Source organism: Merops nubicus, unplaced genomic scaffold (assembly GCF_000691845.1).
Source record: "Merops nubicus isolate BGI_N331 unplaced genomic scaffold, ASM69184v1 scaffold5261, whole genome shotgun sequence".
Classification (NCBI taxonomy): Eukaryota; Metazoa; Chordata; class Aves; order Coraciiformes; family Meropidae; genus Merops; species Merops nubicus.
Genome location: NW_008590142.1, coordinates 34,264 through 51,706, shown reverse-complemented (window position 1 = coordinate 51,706; position 17,443 = coordinate 34,264). Strand labels below are relative to the sequence as shown.

The 17,443-nt window shown below is 37.5% G+C and overlaps 1 protein-coding gene across 1 annotated transcript in view; it reads left to right on the top strand.

Annotated features, from left to right (window-relative positions):
* EIF3H (eukaryotic translation initiation factor 3, subunit H) overlaps nucleotides 1-17,443 on the top strand; it is a 68,475-nt gene that overhangs the window by 41,012 nt on the left and 10,020 nt on the right. The window contains exons 4-6 of the mRNA XM_008949814.1: nucleotides 10,399-10,566; nucleotides 12,080-12,179; nucleotides 13,458-13,607. Coding sequence (XP_008948062.1) covers nucleotides 10,399-10,566; nucleotides 12,080-12,179; nucleotides 13,458-13,607 — 418 coding nt within the window. The remainder of the gene's footprint in view (nucleotides 1-10,398; nucleotides 10,567-12,079; nucleotides 12,180-13,457; nucleotides 13,608-17,443) is intronic.

Here is a 17,443-nt window from a genome sequence, read left to right as displayed (position 1 = left end):
TACTCCAAAATTGAATATTTTTCTTCAAGCTCCCTAGAAAATGTTAGTCAGTGTTTTCTACTCTTGACACCACCTGCAACGTTTCCTTCATATTGTTTCACAAACTCTGAACTATCCTAGCAGAGAATTGAGAACAGCTCTTGGTAGACAGCATTCTGCAATAAAAATCTAGTGTAATGTATATCCTTTATGAATATATTAATATGTTAAAAAAAAAAGTTATTTCAAATACACAGTTCTGGTTCTCATTAGGCATCAGCTAAGTGTGGATCCATAGCCTCCACATGTGCAGCACAAGCCTTTCATATCATCTCTGGAAATGTTTAGATGGAGGATTTGCTTAGTTATCCTTTCAGGAACCTGCGTGTTAAGAATTTTTTGTGCTAACACTAGGATAGTAAAAGTTGATTTTTCTCTCTTAAAGAGTTGCCCAGCAATGTAAGTGATGTTGAACGTGTGTTTGTCTCCTGTGTAGTGATTGGATCTGTAGCTTGAGAACTAAACCAACAGGGAATCCATCACTCTCAGATCTTACAGTCTGCAGGCTAAAGAAGGGTGAAGATTTTTATTAATGCAGGGTTTGCAAGCAAGAGGACTTGAGTCATTTTATCTGTAAGTCAGTGCCTGCAAAGCGAATGGCTGACCCTGGATCTTGTAATGGAGAGGTGTTTTCTCATCTATCTGCTGGGTAGGACTTAAAGATTTCGCTCGGATTCTGACTTACTTGTACATTGTGTGAGTTAAAGTTATGTTACTCATGGCTTGAGGACTTGGCTGCCAGCCTTGAGGAGTACAAATAGGTGGCAGTGCAGCAGAGATCCAAATGAAGCTGTCTTCTGTTGGAGCGTTCATATGGTTTACTCATTGTTCTCTAAGCTAGCTGGATGGGATGTCTCAGTCTTTCTTTGTGTCATGGACATATAAATGTCTCCTGCTCGATAGGATGTGCTACAGAGAGATGTCAGGTGGTGTTTTATAAAGTGTTGGTCTTACTGAAAAGCAAAAGGTTAATATGGCATTTTAGTGCTGTTTGATCAGTATCAGCACCAGGACTAGATAAAACTGGTAGTATTTGCAAAACTACTGTGAATCTTCGGGCTTGTGTGGGGTCCTCCTTTCTTATTTAAAGGAGCAGTAGATGTTAACTTCTTCAAGCCTTCCTGGTGCATGGGGAGATTGTGCTCTGCACAAATAGCTCCCTGATGGAAGGAGCTGTAAGCCTGAGGCTGAAGACATGCTTGTCTTTTTTTTTCTAGTGCAGTCAACATGTTTGAAAGCTAGATACTTGTGTAATTCTGATTCAAAAGACATGTTTATAGGGGTATACCTACCATGTTGTTATTCTGTTTTGCAAAAAAAATAGAACTTTTCGTGACTGATTCTCCTTGCCAAACGTTCAACTGTGTTATCGCTTCACCACAGGCTAGTGGAGGTCACAGAAAACAAATAGCTTGTGCAGGTTTCAACTGAAGAAACAGTCTGTAGCAATGATTTTTCCTTTTAATGACTCCTGATCAGGAAAACTGTTGTGTGGGAGCTATGCCTGCCTCAGTGTTCAGACCACATTTTGTCAGCTTGAAACTTAAGAACAGTGTGAGAGATTCTTCAAAACAGATGTGGATATTTAATGCTAAGGTATCAGAAAAACACTTGCTTCATTGTATCTAGTAGGACAGGATGGGTGTTTTGGCTTTAAGTAAGCTGTTTAAGATGTCCCACCTCCTCCCCCTGCCCTTTGAATTTTTGCAGTGTGAACTAAGAGTGGTACAAGATCCCCAAACTTTGAAGCCTAACAAAAAAGAAAAATCTTGCTCTGCTTCTCAAGGGGCGGTGAAGGATTTAAAAGCCTCCTCCAAACCCTTTATATAGAATCATTATTGTTTTTCTTCACTTACTGAAAAGTTATTGACCAAAGGAGACTGACTTTCTTGTGATGCGTGCTCTGTGACATTACTGAATTTCAAAGTGCAGCGGTGGCTAAGTTGTTTCCATTTCAGTGTCTCTCTCCATTTTGCTTTCAGATTTTTGAATATGAAAATGTGTTAAATAAAAAAAGTAAAAATGACCATGTAATTCATTAATCTTTAAACATCTCCAAATATTTCCCAGATAGTTTAATAACAGTTTTGATAATTTATGTAATATAAAAATTCGTAAAAGTACATTAATCTGTTTGCCATTCATTTAGGAAAGAAATTTGATTTTCACCGCACACTGTTGTGTTACTGTGTGCTTAATTGCTTTGTAGATTGTAGCACAAAGGTAGATACGTTTTTAATGTTTTGTAAAGAAGGAGCTTTTACATGTTAATTTAGCCTCACTAGAGTAAACAATAAAAAAAAAAAATCAATGACCAGTAAAGAAATTTAAGGAAATTTCACTAAACTTTTAAAAAATTGTCTTTTTAAAGGATGTGCTTAGTCAAATGTGAAGTTACTCTAACAGACAGGTTTTTTTTGATGGTGCTGATTCCTTTTCATGCCTCTAATCCTACTTTGCATTTTAATGGCTAGAATGATACTTATTGGACGAAAATTGTATAAGTAAAGTCTTCAGGGTGCTGAAGTTCATGGATATGCCTTCCTGAGAGAAAACACTTGATGCTTTCATTAGGCATTTGATGTTTATTAGGAAACGAGAGAGCATCTCATCCTTTTATAAGGCAAGCAAGAGTTAAGTTGCCCAGATGGCATTTTTAGTAGTGTAATTTACTGCTGTCACGACAATGTTGGCTGACTGAAACTCTTTTTCTTGATAAAGATTTTAATCTTCTGTCAAATCCATCTTTAGTCAACATAAAAATAGTAGCATAGTAGGCCAACTGGATGGCTACATATGAATGTTTACCTGCTGTATAGGAGAAGATTGAGGATTAAGTGGTGAGAGTTTCTAAGATACTGTGAAGATGGAGCTTTCCATATAAATGGCAAGAAAACTAGTCCAAATATATGGCAGAAAACCTTCAAAATATGTCACGTTTCCTTCTGGCAGTTGTTTCTTAAAGATCATTGTCCGCAAAATCATGAAATTATATTGCTTCTTTTCAACTTTAATGTCATGATGCTAAAGTGGATTTCTGAGTTAAAAAAATCCTTTTAGAAGACTCAAGTGTTTTAATATTTCTGGAAGATAGTATGATAATGCTTTTATTCTTTGGAATAACGTTGCCTAATTTAGAAGATAGTGTTGCAAATTATCTTGACAGTCCTGCCCATCTTCTTTAGCCTATTCTTGAGGCTTGATGTGTTTATTTAAAAACAGCACAAGTTTCCATTACCTTGAGTTGTATAGAGAATCGTGTGGTCCGTGAGATTTATTTAGTTTGTCCAAAGGCTTATCTGAGTGTTTGCTTGTGTTAATGAAATGATATGATGGCTTGATTGGTTTGACTGCCTCCTAATTTGGTGGTTATGTGCTTAGACCAGAGCCCCAGACTTGCTGTCAGAAAACACTGGGTGAGTGCCAGCACATGTGCAGGAAGTGGTGTGCTTCCATTTGCCGCTTTCCCCTGGTCCTGTCACGCACATCTCTGTGCTCCTCATTCCCTTGTTTTACTCATTTTTCTCTGGAAACTCATCCTCATCCTCCTTTATTCCCACCAGTGACAGAGCTACCCTTTCCTACCTTGCTGTGCTTTGGTAGGAGGTAGGTCCTTTTGCTGGCCCATGTCTTGGAGCCACCTCTGTAAAGTAGCAAAGTAGTGATGGGCAGTTACTGCCTGCTTTGGTGTGGTGTCCCACACTCCAGAGTAGCTACCGCTGCTGCCAGAGCTAGTCATCAGCTCTGGTGGAGACTCTGCGTGGGCAACAGCTCTCTAAACTGATAATTACAGTCTGGAGGTACCTGCTTAACATCTTGGGTAAGTATCTCCAGACAGAAGCACTTCAAACATGTTTTGTTTTTTTTATGTTGCTGTAACTTTTCACTGTGCACCTACTGGTTGTGATACCTCCTCCAAGTGCCCCATACCTGTTCTGTAGAGCACAATCAATATCACACAGTGCTGTGGTAAAACTAACAGTGAATTGTGGTCGTGATTAAAAATGAGTGAGTTCACTGAGCATGCACAATGAATAGTTACTTTAAAGTTTTACCTCTTCTGTTTCTCCCCTTTCTCATAAAATGAAAGATTTTATTGCTTTAGAAAGCATTAAGACATGAGCAAAGCCTCAATTGCCGTAATGAGCATTTACTCACAGAAGATGTTTGGATTTGCTCTTACTAAAGCAGTAACATCAGTGGTATAGATGGAGGTGATTGCTACAGATGTGCTTGCAGTGTATCCCACAGTCTATGAAGAAAATGCAGGTTTGTAACAAAGTCTTTCAGATGATTCCACAGTTGCGAACTTATTAAAATATAACAATTCCTTAATAAAAATTTAATTACTGTGGACAAATATGGTCTGTCCTTTTTTGTGTCCTTGAATTAAAACGGAGTTGAATTAAGTCTTTTGACCTGTTTTGTGGTCTTATGATTGACTATGACTCTCGGACTTTTGCCTGTTTTCAGGTGATTTTTTTTCCCATCCAACTACTCACTGGCCCTGGTCTCCTTAGCTTCCAAGTTTAGAGGAGATCAGGTGCTTTTAGCCCAGTATAGAAAAAAGTGCATAAAATACAGTACTGTTTTGTAACCCTAACTTGATATTTCAGAGGAGGAAATGAATGCTATTGAGGAAAGCAATATTTACTTTACTTTTTTTTTTTTTTTTTCTCCCTGAATAGGGGAATTGTTGAGTTACTGAGCTTGTGCATTTGTCTTGGGAGAAGTGTCGGGGGACTGGATCTAGATAAAAATCTGCAAATACATACATGCATATATGTCACACACTTAAAAAATATATTTCAGCAGTATCTAAAGGCTTTTCCAGGTAAAACATTGTCTTTGTTGGAATTAACTGTGAATTTTTGTTTCGCTTTGCCCATTATTTGTATTTTTTAAACCAGAATAGCTTGGTTGTGGTACTAATTATATTTGTATCTACACAACTGCAGTTGTTATCGATAGATGCAGTCATTTTTATTCATAGGTTTTAGATAAATAATTGAGATTGTGTGTGGAGGGAAATGAATTAATCCGTTGCCTCCATAGTTCTCTGTGCTTAATTAAATTAAATGAATTTTCCTTCTTCTCGAATGCACACTCTGGTTCCTTGAACTAGCATCTGCGAACTTGTTTTAGTCATTGAAGATACTATACTGTCTGAAGCGTACATTTGGTTTGGCAAAGCTTAGTATGTACAGAAAAAACAGAATTTTTTGTGCTGCTAAAAAGTATCGTGTAGTGTATAGCACTTGTTCAGTACGCATGCTACCACATGGTAGCACTTCAGAAGAGACAAATTATTGCCTTAAAAATACTATCCACATTAGTATTGGTGCTATAAAAGGAATATTTTAGCTGTTTTTCAATGTAGTTTGATCAGAGTAACCAAAATTTGCCATATTCACGTTGCCAGTTAAATTCAGAGATGTTTTAACATAGAGGCTGGGTGCTCTTTCCTCTGATAGACTTTTGTGTCCCTTGGAAACTATGCCCAGTCCTGAAGTGACAACCGTAAGTTTTAGTTCATCTGTCTTCTGCATGCCCAAAATTTTATGAGGAAACAATATTCATCCCGAGATACTCCAGAGAGCCTTCTTGAGGAGGCTGTTGTGTGTGAGGGAGCAGTAAAGGTCTACCTTGTTCTTAAATAGGTGAGCTGCCCTCATGAAGACGTGTTTAACTTCTGTTGTTTGAGCCCGTAGTTTAGGGACAAAGCTGTGAAATGCAGACTGAAGGCTATCCAGGTGTTAGTGGTTCATGGTGTAGAGTCAGTTGTTAACCTCCTGTGGTAGTGCTGCCTGTGCCCAGTGTATGCTGCTGTGAGGTGGGTGAGCAGCAACATAAAACCAATCTACAGCACATGATATGGGGTACAGAGTTTTTCCACTTTCGTGGGGCTTGGCTTATTAGGAGACACATGAGTTGCTGCTCTTAAGACCAGATTTTTGAAGGCGTATCAGCTTAAAATATGTTTTGGAAATTAAGGCCTTGAGCGTCTGAGGTGCCATCAAATGTATTGCCTTCAGGCCATCTTTGATCAGAGTTTCGCATGTCATAATATTTACCAGCAGTCTGAATGTGGCCAAGTTGAAATGCATCTCTTCTGATGGCAATGATAGCTATTTAAGGGCTAAATTTCGGCAACACGTGCATTGATACATGACCTCCTGAGAACTGGATTTTAATGAATTGTTTATGAAGAAATAAAAATAATACCGTTTTAGTGATAATAAGCTTGCGTTGTGTATCAGGTCACTACACGAACACTTGTTTTGGAAGCATTTTAGAAATAAGCTGCTATTTCAAGAAGGATGTGAATTTGCCAGTTGTTTGTGAAGTCTGGTGTCTTAGATCTGTTTGCATTTCAAAATTGTCACATGGACCTTTTTTCCTTTATTCAGTGCCTCATCTGGTTTGACCTATTCTTAAATGAGATTTTCAAATAGTGAAGTCATTGACCAAGGATATTTTAAGGTGTTTAGAGGATGTGGCTGGGTTGTCCCATTGTTGGAACGGGTCATCTGCTTCTGGCCTTGTCTCTGATTTATTAAGTAATTTTGGGTATGTTATTTTCTTATTGGTAAGGTAGGGTATATGCCTTCTATGTGTTAAAGCCCAGATAAAATTTCTATTGTTGCCAGTACCTTTTAGAAAAGGAAAAAGTGTTTACTTTAGTATTTTCTTTAATCTTTAGCAAGTTTGTTAAAACACGGTTGCATTCGGGGCAGGGGGGAGGGTGGGGAGAATACCCACCAAACTATTGTAATAGAGGTTACTATTTCCAGTCAAGGGATTTTGTTAGTGCAAATTGACAGAAGTCAGTCATATTCAAGCGAGCTACCCATACTATATAGTTTTTGCATTTTTATCTTCTTTGGTCAAGTTATGACACTTTCTGGCTGCATTAATTCCTACCCCTCTACAGTCTATGCTCCCTCCCGCAGTCTGTTTGCAAACGAACAGAAAACTTGCCCTTTTGGAGGAAGGCTTTTTGAAAAATAATAACAAGAGAGAGAATCTTCTGTTCAAAGGAAGCCCACACCAGAGTGTTGCTTAGGAGGTGTGTGGTGGCTCAGGAGGTAGAAGCTGTGCATTCTCAGTGCAAGAAGCATGCTGGGAAGTACAAACATGACTGTTGGCTTTACTCATCATAAGGACATTTGTGAAAAAATGTGTTTAAAAAAATAGATACACAGTTTAAATGTGGGGGAGATGGGGAAACATCCTGGCCTGGGTGTTTGCTGCTCTTTTCCTTTCTCACTTCAGCTCTGGGCACCATCAGACTTAGTGGCACCTTTGCGCCATGGCTTAGGAGAGGTTATGATTTGAAATGGTGAATTCTTCGTTAGAAGAAGTGCATGACTGTCCCAAGTCCTACCAGACTGAGGACTGGGTAGAAGGAGAGAGCTTTCGCCTAGTTTGTGCTAAACTTCTAGGTAAAAAGGTGATGTTTTGTAGACTGGGCAGAAGATGTAAAGAAAAGGTGGTAATGATATCAACAAAATCAGCTTGGGGGCTGTAATCCATTTGTGCAAGTGGGCAGCTTGTTGGAGCTATCTAGCTACTAATACATCTTATAAAATATGTACATTTGGTTAAAAGGGTTTCCGTTTCTCCCTGGTGGGGACTGCATCATTGTTTTAATTTCTGCAGTTGTTTTCCCAAGGCAGAGATGTTAGCTATTGATGCGTTCGTTATTGGTTCTTTGAGATCTTTGTGCTGTTGCCTTCATTATCATCTAACTGCTAACAGTCCTGAGAGAAGGAATTGCTGACTTGAAATCTGGATGGTTTTCAGTGAGTCCTTTTTCTTCTAGACAACATTGCTTACACTTGTGTTCAGTTAACATATTGCTGGTTACACTGTGTTTATAAGAAAATAAGCTGTCCTGGAACTTGGTTACCCATTATCTCTCAGAAGAACACTTTTAAGGGCATGATATATCTTTATGCAGGTTTGTAAAGATCTAGATGTCTTCTTAGGGCATTCACTCTCCTTAACATTACACCTCTTAAGGAAGACGTGATCTAAATGGGTCAGCCACATGATTTCATAGGAATATATATCTTCCCATCATTGCATGACCACCTCTACTTTGGCAGTGTCCTCAATTACAGGAGAATTGCCACTGCAAGGAGCAGTCTACCTCAGCTATCCAAAAATTCAGTTAACTTCAGTCTGAAAAGATGTTTTATCTCTTTCAGCTGCTTTTGAAGATCCCTTTCGACATTTTCCTTTTCATGACTTCATTTGGCTAGAATGAATCTAACCACAATTTCATGTTTTAGCATGTTGGAGCACATCATGTCAAAAGCGAGTCTTTCTTGCTTTCCACACACACATATCTTTGAAAAGCTTCTTTTAGCTGAAATAATTTATTTTAGCTACATTTAATAAGTGGCTCATGTGCTTTTTCAATTCAAAAGTGTGGTCACAGCAGGAGTCTTTTAGTTTGGTCTGGGGGAGATCTGTATTCTTTGTTTTAATTTTAAATTCTAGAAAGCTAGTGTCATCCCTTCCGCCAAAAAAACAACAAAACTGTAAGTTTGAGGACCGAAGTTCTTTGACAAGCTAGATCTGGGCTTTGCTTTTGTGAGAAATGTTGAGATGCTACCTGCTAAAGCATACTTGAAACTAGCTAGTAATTCAGGAATTGAGCAATGAAAGTGGGATTAAAATTTGTTTTGATCTGGCAAGGGAAAAGATTTTCAAACTGTCTTTGAAGTAGTTGTTTGATCAATTTTAGTTAGCTGTCTGCCCTGGAGCGTGTAGTGGCATCTTCCAATTCGCCTTGGTTTGGAGACAGCCAAGTGGTGCAGATCTTTTCTCTGCTTGCAGTGTAGGATGGGATTTCAGACTATAGCCTGGATGGTTTTGCTGTATTAGTTGTGAGGTACTGTACTATCATGGATGAAACACAGATTTTAAGTAATGTATACTAAGATATCGTGAAGTAGAATGCAAGCACCAACATATGCTGATGGAGGAAGACTGCAAGGGCTTATACAAGTGTATGTTGATTACTTTAAAAATGCAATTAGTAAGATACGTCAGTTTAATGAAAAGGGCCAGCAGACTGCAGAATGCAGTTGGTGTTGTAAGGGTGATAAGTTGGAAAAATATTTGTTCAATCTTGAAAAATGTCTCCTAGTATCTTTAAAGAATATGGTAGGGTTTTTTTCCCTCCTCTTGAGGATATGGAGTGGGGTCTGAAAATGTAGCACATTCTGTTCTCTGATTAATTTATGTTGCTTTCCTTTATAATGAATATCATATTTTCATCTGTGCAAGGCAAAGCCTTGAAAAGTTTAACAAAAATAAAGGAATAGAAGGAGGTTGCTTTTTATCTTTTGTAAATTTTGCAGCTGCAGACAAAACATAAGGATGGTGTAGTATGGTTGCATTTGCTTCCCTATCAGTTGTCTGTGAGAGCTGTTTAATCTGATAATCACACTGAAGTCTGTTCCTGTAAATTTAACCAGCAGTCACAGTGTCTGTCTGTCTAAAAGGTCGAAGTGGTAAGGTGTGTTGATCTGCTCGATGGGATTATGTTAAACATTCCTGAATACAATTCTGTTCCATCAAGACAATCTGCTTGAATGAGGCATTTAATAGAAACAGAATTTATTTGTTGGTGCAATGAGACATTACAGCTGTTGCTAAAAGAATGGGGAAAAAATGTTTTACTGTCTAAGGTTACTTCCTGTGTATAAATAGGTGTGTGTATATTGTATAATAGAAGCATACATAGGCATTTATGTATACCTAAAAAGAAGAAACAGTGTAGCGAATTTGAAGATAAATGCACTCAAAACTGACAGCTATAGCTGATCCCTCAGACTCTAGGACTGAAAGTGTAGTTTTATGTTGTGGAAAAGGCATAAATAGGTTGTTTTCTAGTTAATACACTCATTAAATAATTCCCCTTTTGAATTTTCTAATAGTTGCCTAATGCCTGACAGTATTTTCATTTAAATTACAGTATTTCATTGCTACTAAATGGTAAAATGTTATTGCTTGATGAAACCTATATCCTATTTTTAAAAAAAATAAGCAAGGTAATACACACTGTAAATGACATGTAACAGTTTGTTGATCTCTTCAGCAATTAAATAAATTCAGCAAATTAACAGGCAAAAGCCTGCTTACCCAGACTAGTCTTAATCTCATTCTCCGAGGAAGCTCTAGGTTTTAATGAAGACAGGCCAGCAGTGAATGAACAAACTTTTATGCAGTTGCAAAAATGAAGATGAAATACAATTTCCTCGTTTTATACCAAGGTCTCTCTTGAAATAGTACAGATTGTGTGAGTTTACTTTTTTAACCGAAACGTACTTCTGTTCAATCTAGTTCAATACCAGATGGAAATGATGCGGAGCCTTCGCCACGTAAACATCGACCATCTTCACGTTGGCTGGTACCAGTCCACCTACTATGGCTCTTTTGTCACTCGTGCCCTCCTGGACTCCCAGTTCAGTTACCAGCATGCAATTGAGGAGTCTGTAGTTCTCATTTACGGTTAGTACGAGGTTTCCTTTATTATTCTTTTCCCCTCTTAATATTATTACTACTATTTTTGTATTCTGTCTTTTGCCTGTAAGAGTAGCCTGGCAGGCCTTTTCGAGTAAATACCAACCAACCCTGTGTCTACGGCAGCCTCAGCAGCAGCTAAGTCTAGACAGGGTTTCCTTCTTTCTGTTTATTTTTCTTGCTATCAGAGCCCTGATGTGTACGTTTTGGAATGCTGGAGTAGCTGCTTCATTTTTATTCCTTCATCTCCCCTCCCTCGTTGAAGGGGTGGTGGAACCTGACCAGATGTCTAACAAACCCCGCTTGCTAGCGTGTCTGGCTCTGTACGTGACTGACCAATCATCGCACAAATTGCCAAGTTTTTTTTATACCTCTGACAGAAGCATACAAAACCTGGACTGTTTCTTAGCACAAAGATTTTTTTCTTTTCTGCCTATTTAATGGTGTTTCCTCAAGCTCTCCAGACCAGATGTTCTGTGCTGTATCAGAACCGTAGGCAATTTAACAGCTTTATAGCCTCCCCCTCCCCAAACACTCACAGTTTGCCATATCTGGCAGACTTGCATATAGTTTCCAGCTGAGAAGTAAATGTAACGTCCTGAGTATCTGTCAGAAAAAATACTAATGAATACGATCAATCTTATGAGCTGCCCCAAAATTGTTTCAGTATGTTAACAATTGGATTACAGTAAAGAACAAGTTGTTAAAGTATACTTATATTGGCTGGAAACATTGCATCATCAGACCTTGATGAATTTTCCACTTGTTTCAGTCTATTTTGGTTTTCATTTTATCACCGATTGCTAAAAGTTTTACTGTATTAAGTTTCAGACAACATGAATGTTAACACAGCTTTTATTCTCATGTTGGCATGCTTCAGCCGTTATCATGCTGCAAGTGTTAAGCTTCTTTGTCCTAGGAATGTAACAGTTTGTTTAGAAAATTTCCACCTAAATTCGGTAGTGTGTCAAGTCAAAACTGATCTTTTTGTATACCAGTTACATTGCTATGCACGAAGCAGCAGGGCAACTTGATCTGAATTAGTTTGTTGCTACTCTGAAATTACATTTTTTTTTTTTTAATAAAATGTAGTTTAATGAATATTTTAATTTAACTGCATAATGACTGGAGGGAAAAGTCTTTATTTAAATGAGCTGGCTCTTACATAAATTTTGTGGATAGCTCATATGAAGGAGAAGAAAATGTGAATTAGACTTTTAATGGAGAAATAATGTTGTGAGTAGAATGGGTCTAGATCCCCTCATGTTCTCCAAGTAAAGTTTATTAATCAGCTTCACTGTATATAGCTGGATGTACTTCACATTTCAGTAGAACAGGTTTACTTCCTCTGTAGTGTCTTTTCTGTGTTGGTTATCTTAAGTTTTTTTTAAATAAGGCTACTTATTTATTTTCCTTCTGTTTATGTCATTCAGATCTTTAAAAAAAAAAAAAAGGCAAAGTGGAGTCAGTAACAATACGCTTCTTCAATTTTTAACTATAGATCCCATTAAGACTGCCCAAGGATCTTTGTCACTAAAGGCATATAGGCTGACTCCCAAACTGATGGAAGTTTGCAAAGAAAAAGACTTCTCTCCAGAAGCGTAAGTAACTTAAAATAGTGTTTTCTCATAGGTTTTGCTGGATTACTTGGGAAACAAAAGGGTACATGGAATGATGAAATACTATATTTTAAAATCTCATGTCATAGTGTGTGCTGGGGACAGTGGAGATACATGGGCAGTGATAGATGTGCACTGATACAGTGGGCTGAGAAGGCACGGAAGTCTGTCTTCAGGCATCTAAATTAAGGGCTGAAGTGGTGAAACTCTGAACAGATTCTGGAGATGGTCAGCAAGCTGGCTGTGAGGACCGTGGTGAAGATAGTCATGTCAGCGGACAGAGCCCATAATATAGCAAGAAATGGAGAGGGGGAAATAGCTGGTCTGTCTTAAAGGGTTTTTTTCCATAAGGAAAGTTGATCAGGTATTCTGGAATAGTTGTTCTGTATTTATTCTAAATTAACTCCCTCTTGTGCACACAACTTTCTGGAATAAAGTAGGATAATTACTCTGTTTCAAAAGATTAGTTGCTTGTAATAGATGTAGGCCTTAGCTGTCATCATTTTTCTGAGACAGCTTGGTGTTCAATGACAAAAGCACAAGCACTTGTTAAAATTTCTTCCTTGAGGAAAAAAACGTAATCATTGCATTGCTTGGTGCCTAAACATAACATTTCCATGACAAACAAACACTTCTCTGCTTAAAAAAAAAAGGAGAGTGAGTGAGACAAAAAGGTATTACTGTCTGCTTTATTATAAAGCAATGACAATACTTTCTATATGTCTATTGTAAAAAAATATACACTGAATCTATTTTAATATCCACAGTATTGATATCAGAATATCAATATCATTTTTGGCCAGTAAAAATTTTAATTATTCATTTACTGAGTAAATTTCTCTTTTCATGGTAGTAGTTAGGATTTTAAAGGTATTTCAGTGTCATGTGGTAACTAACTTTTCACTTCTATTTAAGAAACCTTGATGTCAGGGAAATCAGTAAAGTATTTTGGAAGGGGCAGAGTTAATCCTGTCCGTACAGACTTTTGCTGGAGGCTTTTTCATGTAAGTAATGTATTAGCAAGCAAAGCGGCTGTTTGACTTCTCAGAGTTTTTCCTAGAGCAGCTTTTCCTGGTCTTTGTAAATGTGAAATTTTGCCATGCAAATGCTCTCTTACCAAAATGTGACTCTTGTTTGATTGGGGAACTACGAAAATCAAGAGTTTTTAAAAAATTGCCAGTTGTTGTTGGAGCAACGTTTCAGTACAAAGAACAAGAAATTTACTGGCTATATTAATAAATATTTAAACTTTTTTCACAGCTTGAAAAAAGCAAATATTGCTTATGAAAACATGTTTGAAGAAGTGCCCATTGTAATTAAGAATTCATACCTGATCAATGTGATGTTGTGGGAACTGGAAAAGAAATCTGCAGTAGCCGATAGACATGAATTGCTCAGTCTGGCTAGCAGGTAAGTACTTGTTACAATAATGGATGTATTTTTATTCGCTTTCCCAAACCACAGTTTAACACCTTGGGTGAAATCCCAGTCTTATTACAGTCCATGGAAGCTTTGCCTTCACTTTTAATGAGGTTAAAACTTCACCCTTCATGTTTTTTGCTGAAGGAAAAGCTTCATGGTAAAACTATAGCATTAGATTCAAAGACTAATTTCAGTCTGTAATCTGTGTATACCTGTACTGCTTGAAGTGTATAATCTTTTCAGTAGTGTATATTTCTTAGGAAAATACTGGCATTCATAAAATTCAGGCAAATAGAACTGGAAAGAAAAAATTGTTTTGTTAAATCTTGCTTAAGTAATTCTATAAATTATTTTAATAAAAAAAAAATCATATTCTACAATGGTAGCAAGATGCATTTAAAATAAAATAAAAAAAAGCCTGTATCTGAGAAACTGGCAAAAATACTTAAACTGATTGTCATGACAGCCAGCATTCATGATGTCAGAAATTGTTTAGGAGTTTCTAGAATGATCCTATCATAACTTTGTTTAAGAATAGCGTTTTATTCATGTAGCACTTTGCCCTGAAAATACATAACAAAGTAGGCATGACCTTTAGCAGTATGATTAGAAAGTTGGTGGTGCTTAAATCTTACACAACACGGTACAGTTAATTGGATTATTATTGGACCGACTAAAATAACCGGATACACAAAATGATGCAATATCTTGTTGCACATAGAAACTGGGATGTATTCCCTAATAGGTTTTTGGGGTGTAACACTTTCTTTTTACATCAGGGTGTTATCTGCCAACATTCTGATTCCCTCTGACTCCGATAACGAAGTTAGCTCATTAGCTGAATACTAGTGGCCTCTTTTCTTTTTCCTATTTTTTTCTGGTTCCTCCTCTCACTCCCCAAAGTGTAAGGTCCATAGGGGTAGTCCACCATATACTGCCTGAGTTCACAAGAATTTTCCACTCTATTTTCTTTACTTGAGCTTTCACGCACGTATCGAGGGATCTGATAGCTTTTAGAGAACCAGGTGTAGGGCTGAACTGTGCCAGGGAATTTACAAACGTCACAAGAGATACTTAGTCAACAATTTTGTCCAGTCAAGTTGTGACTTTGCACCTTGGCAAAAAGTCTTCACTTCATCAATTCAAAAATGTTCGGTCTGGTTGACTTTGCAGGCCTTCTGTCAGGCTCTTGCCTTGGTGAAAGATCACAAAACTTTTCCTGTCTGAGAGGGTGAGCACTGGATGTAGGAGATGACATGAGCTCATGAGCTCTACCACTTTACTGTGAAAAGGAGGGTGGTGCTGAGGAGGTGTCCAGGTGATCTGACAGCATGGCCCTTGACTGCTTCTGTGTAAAAATTGTTGGGATTACCCAGCACCCTGGATCTTAGCACGGATGGCTGCATGACTATAGTCATGCAACGTAATTGTGGAAGTGGAAATCGATGGGAACAGATCACAAACCGCACCCGAATTTTTTCATCAGCTTTGCATCACACGGTAACTGTTACGTACCACTGCCCTGACTCAAGATAAAAGATGAGAACTGTACAGATTAATTTCTTTTCTGAAATGATGGTGTTAATAACCTGGTGCAAGACAGGCTTTTGTGTTGGTCCTTAGTGAACAGGATGAGAAGTGACCAAAAAAAACATGAGCCCAAAAGAAAAAGAATCTTTCACAGTTACGTTTAGGAATCCTTCATAACAGGGGGAAAAAAAAAAGAGAGAACTTTTTTCTTAGTGAATCAAAGTTTCTTTTTGTTGGGTGTTTTCTTTCTGGGGAGCAGTGCAGTGCTGTTCTTGACAATGACACAGATGGAACTGGATTTTTGATAAACCTAGTTAAAAGTGCTTTTTCAATTAACTTACCAAGTTACTAAATTATATAGTTGCAGAAATTTCTTGAGCTTATTGAAGTGTAAAATTTCCTGATAATGGAGAATTAAAAAACAGATTCATCAGTTTTCAGAGGTATTTCTGAATTATGCCTCTTGAACTGATTTTCCTGGCAGCATTCTTCTGGATCACCTGGTATGTTTGAATTTGTATTTAGTGCTTAGTTGGCCTTGAAGAAGATAAAGTTTTGTGAATTACCCCAGTGGGTTTATTTGAAGGGTTTTCTATGATTTTTTGGTTGGTTATTTTTAAATTTTTTTTTTTTTTTTTTTAATATTTGATAGCTGCTTTCAGTTACCAGTCAGGTTACATTCACTGATAGCTTACATTGGTATAACTCAGCAGCTAGCAAATTAAAACATTTTAATGCTTGTTTAGTCAAGGTAGGGTGATTTATACTGCCTGCTGAAATATTTAACTAGTTTTTACTTGAATTCAACTACGAAGATTTCTCTGTCAAGGAATACATTGCCTGAAGTAGGGGAGTTCAAACCTCCACTATTCTGGAGTTTTATTTTCACTTTGCACTTCCTTATTTTTCTCTTGGAATAGTTGTGGTTAAAACATTTCAGATACTAACTTTTAATTTTGACGCATATCCTCATTTAACTTTACTGTTGTAGAATTAGTTGGCAGTAAATTTAAGGCTGCCTTATTTATTATTTTCTATAAGGGTTGGGGGTTGGTTGGGCTTTCGGGGTGGTTTTTTTTTTTTTTTGGTCTTTTGGGAGTATCTTGAACCTTTTTTAATCTTCTGAAGCAATGTTTTTGGCAATGAAATTATTTACCCATAGTTCTTCTCCTCTGGAGAGTTTGTTTCATCAAGATTTTCACATGTTCAGCCACCCACCTTGTCTGAGTTTGAGGCTGTACCTATTTGAGGTACTTTGTCTACACCTTAATATCTGTCTTTTTGAAGTACATTTGCGATAATTGTATAGAGTAGTTTACGTTTTTGGGGCATAAATTTGTGTTCTCTTGTGAAATCTGAATTGACTGGAATATTCTAGGGAAAGGAGTTGAAGGCAGCATGGCACAAGACTAGCAAGTAATAGCAAGCGAAGGCCTTTTGCTCAAACTGTTACCCTCCTGCTACTCTTAAGGACCAAAATATCTTGAAGACCTTGGAGTACTGCCAGTCTTTTGATAGAGACTCAAGAATTAAAATCCTGTCAGATAATGTTCCAGATCTTCAGAGAAATAATTACAACCAACTTTCCCATTCTCATCCATCTCTTCCCTGTTCTATTGATGATCTAGTTTAAATTAAAAAAAGCTTTTTTGTGGTCTAGCTTCATAATAGGGTTGTTCTATAATATCTCAATTTGTCTCAAGCAATTTTTCTAATAGTGTGCGTCAGTAGAAGCAAACATGTGCTGAACATTTACTGCAGTAACATCTACTTGGCAGATAGATTTTTTCGAACATCAGATGCAGTATTTTGCAAAAATGACATAAGGAGAGTTGCTTTGGCTTTTGAAAATAATATTAACCTTTGTACATTGTACTGCTTATTCAGAAATCTCAATGGGCTTAACGGATTATTAAGATAATTATGAAAATCTCTAATTTGCAGATGGGGGAAGCTGACACAGAGAGGGTAAACGTGTTGCCCTAAGGCACACATCAAAGTCAGAGTAGAAAATGGAATGGAGCTCAAGACTCCTGACTTACATATTGCATTCAAACAAAATCCTCTTAAAAAGAGCACAGGTTGAACTTGGGCTGAAATGCTGAGATATAAACAAATTCTGCTAAACGGTGGGAACGTTCCTTAGAAATATTTAATCAAAAAAGATGTACTTTGCCCAGCAGTACCTCTCTAATCCACACAAAGCTGTTCTCACCAGCAGAAACGCTGCACAGGGTGGCACCTTTCCCCCAAAAAAGTGACTCTGCGGGGGGCCTCAGATGAGCTGATGGGAA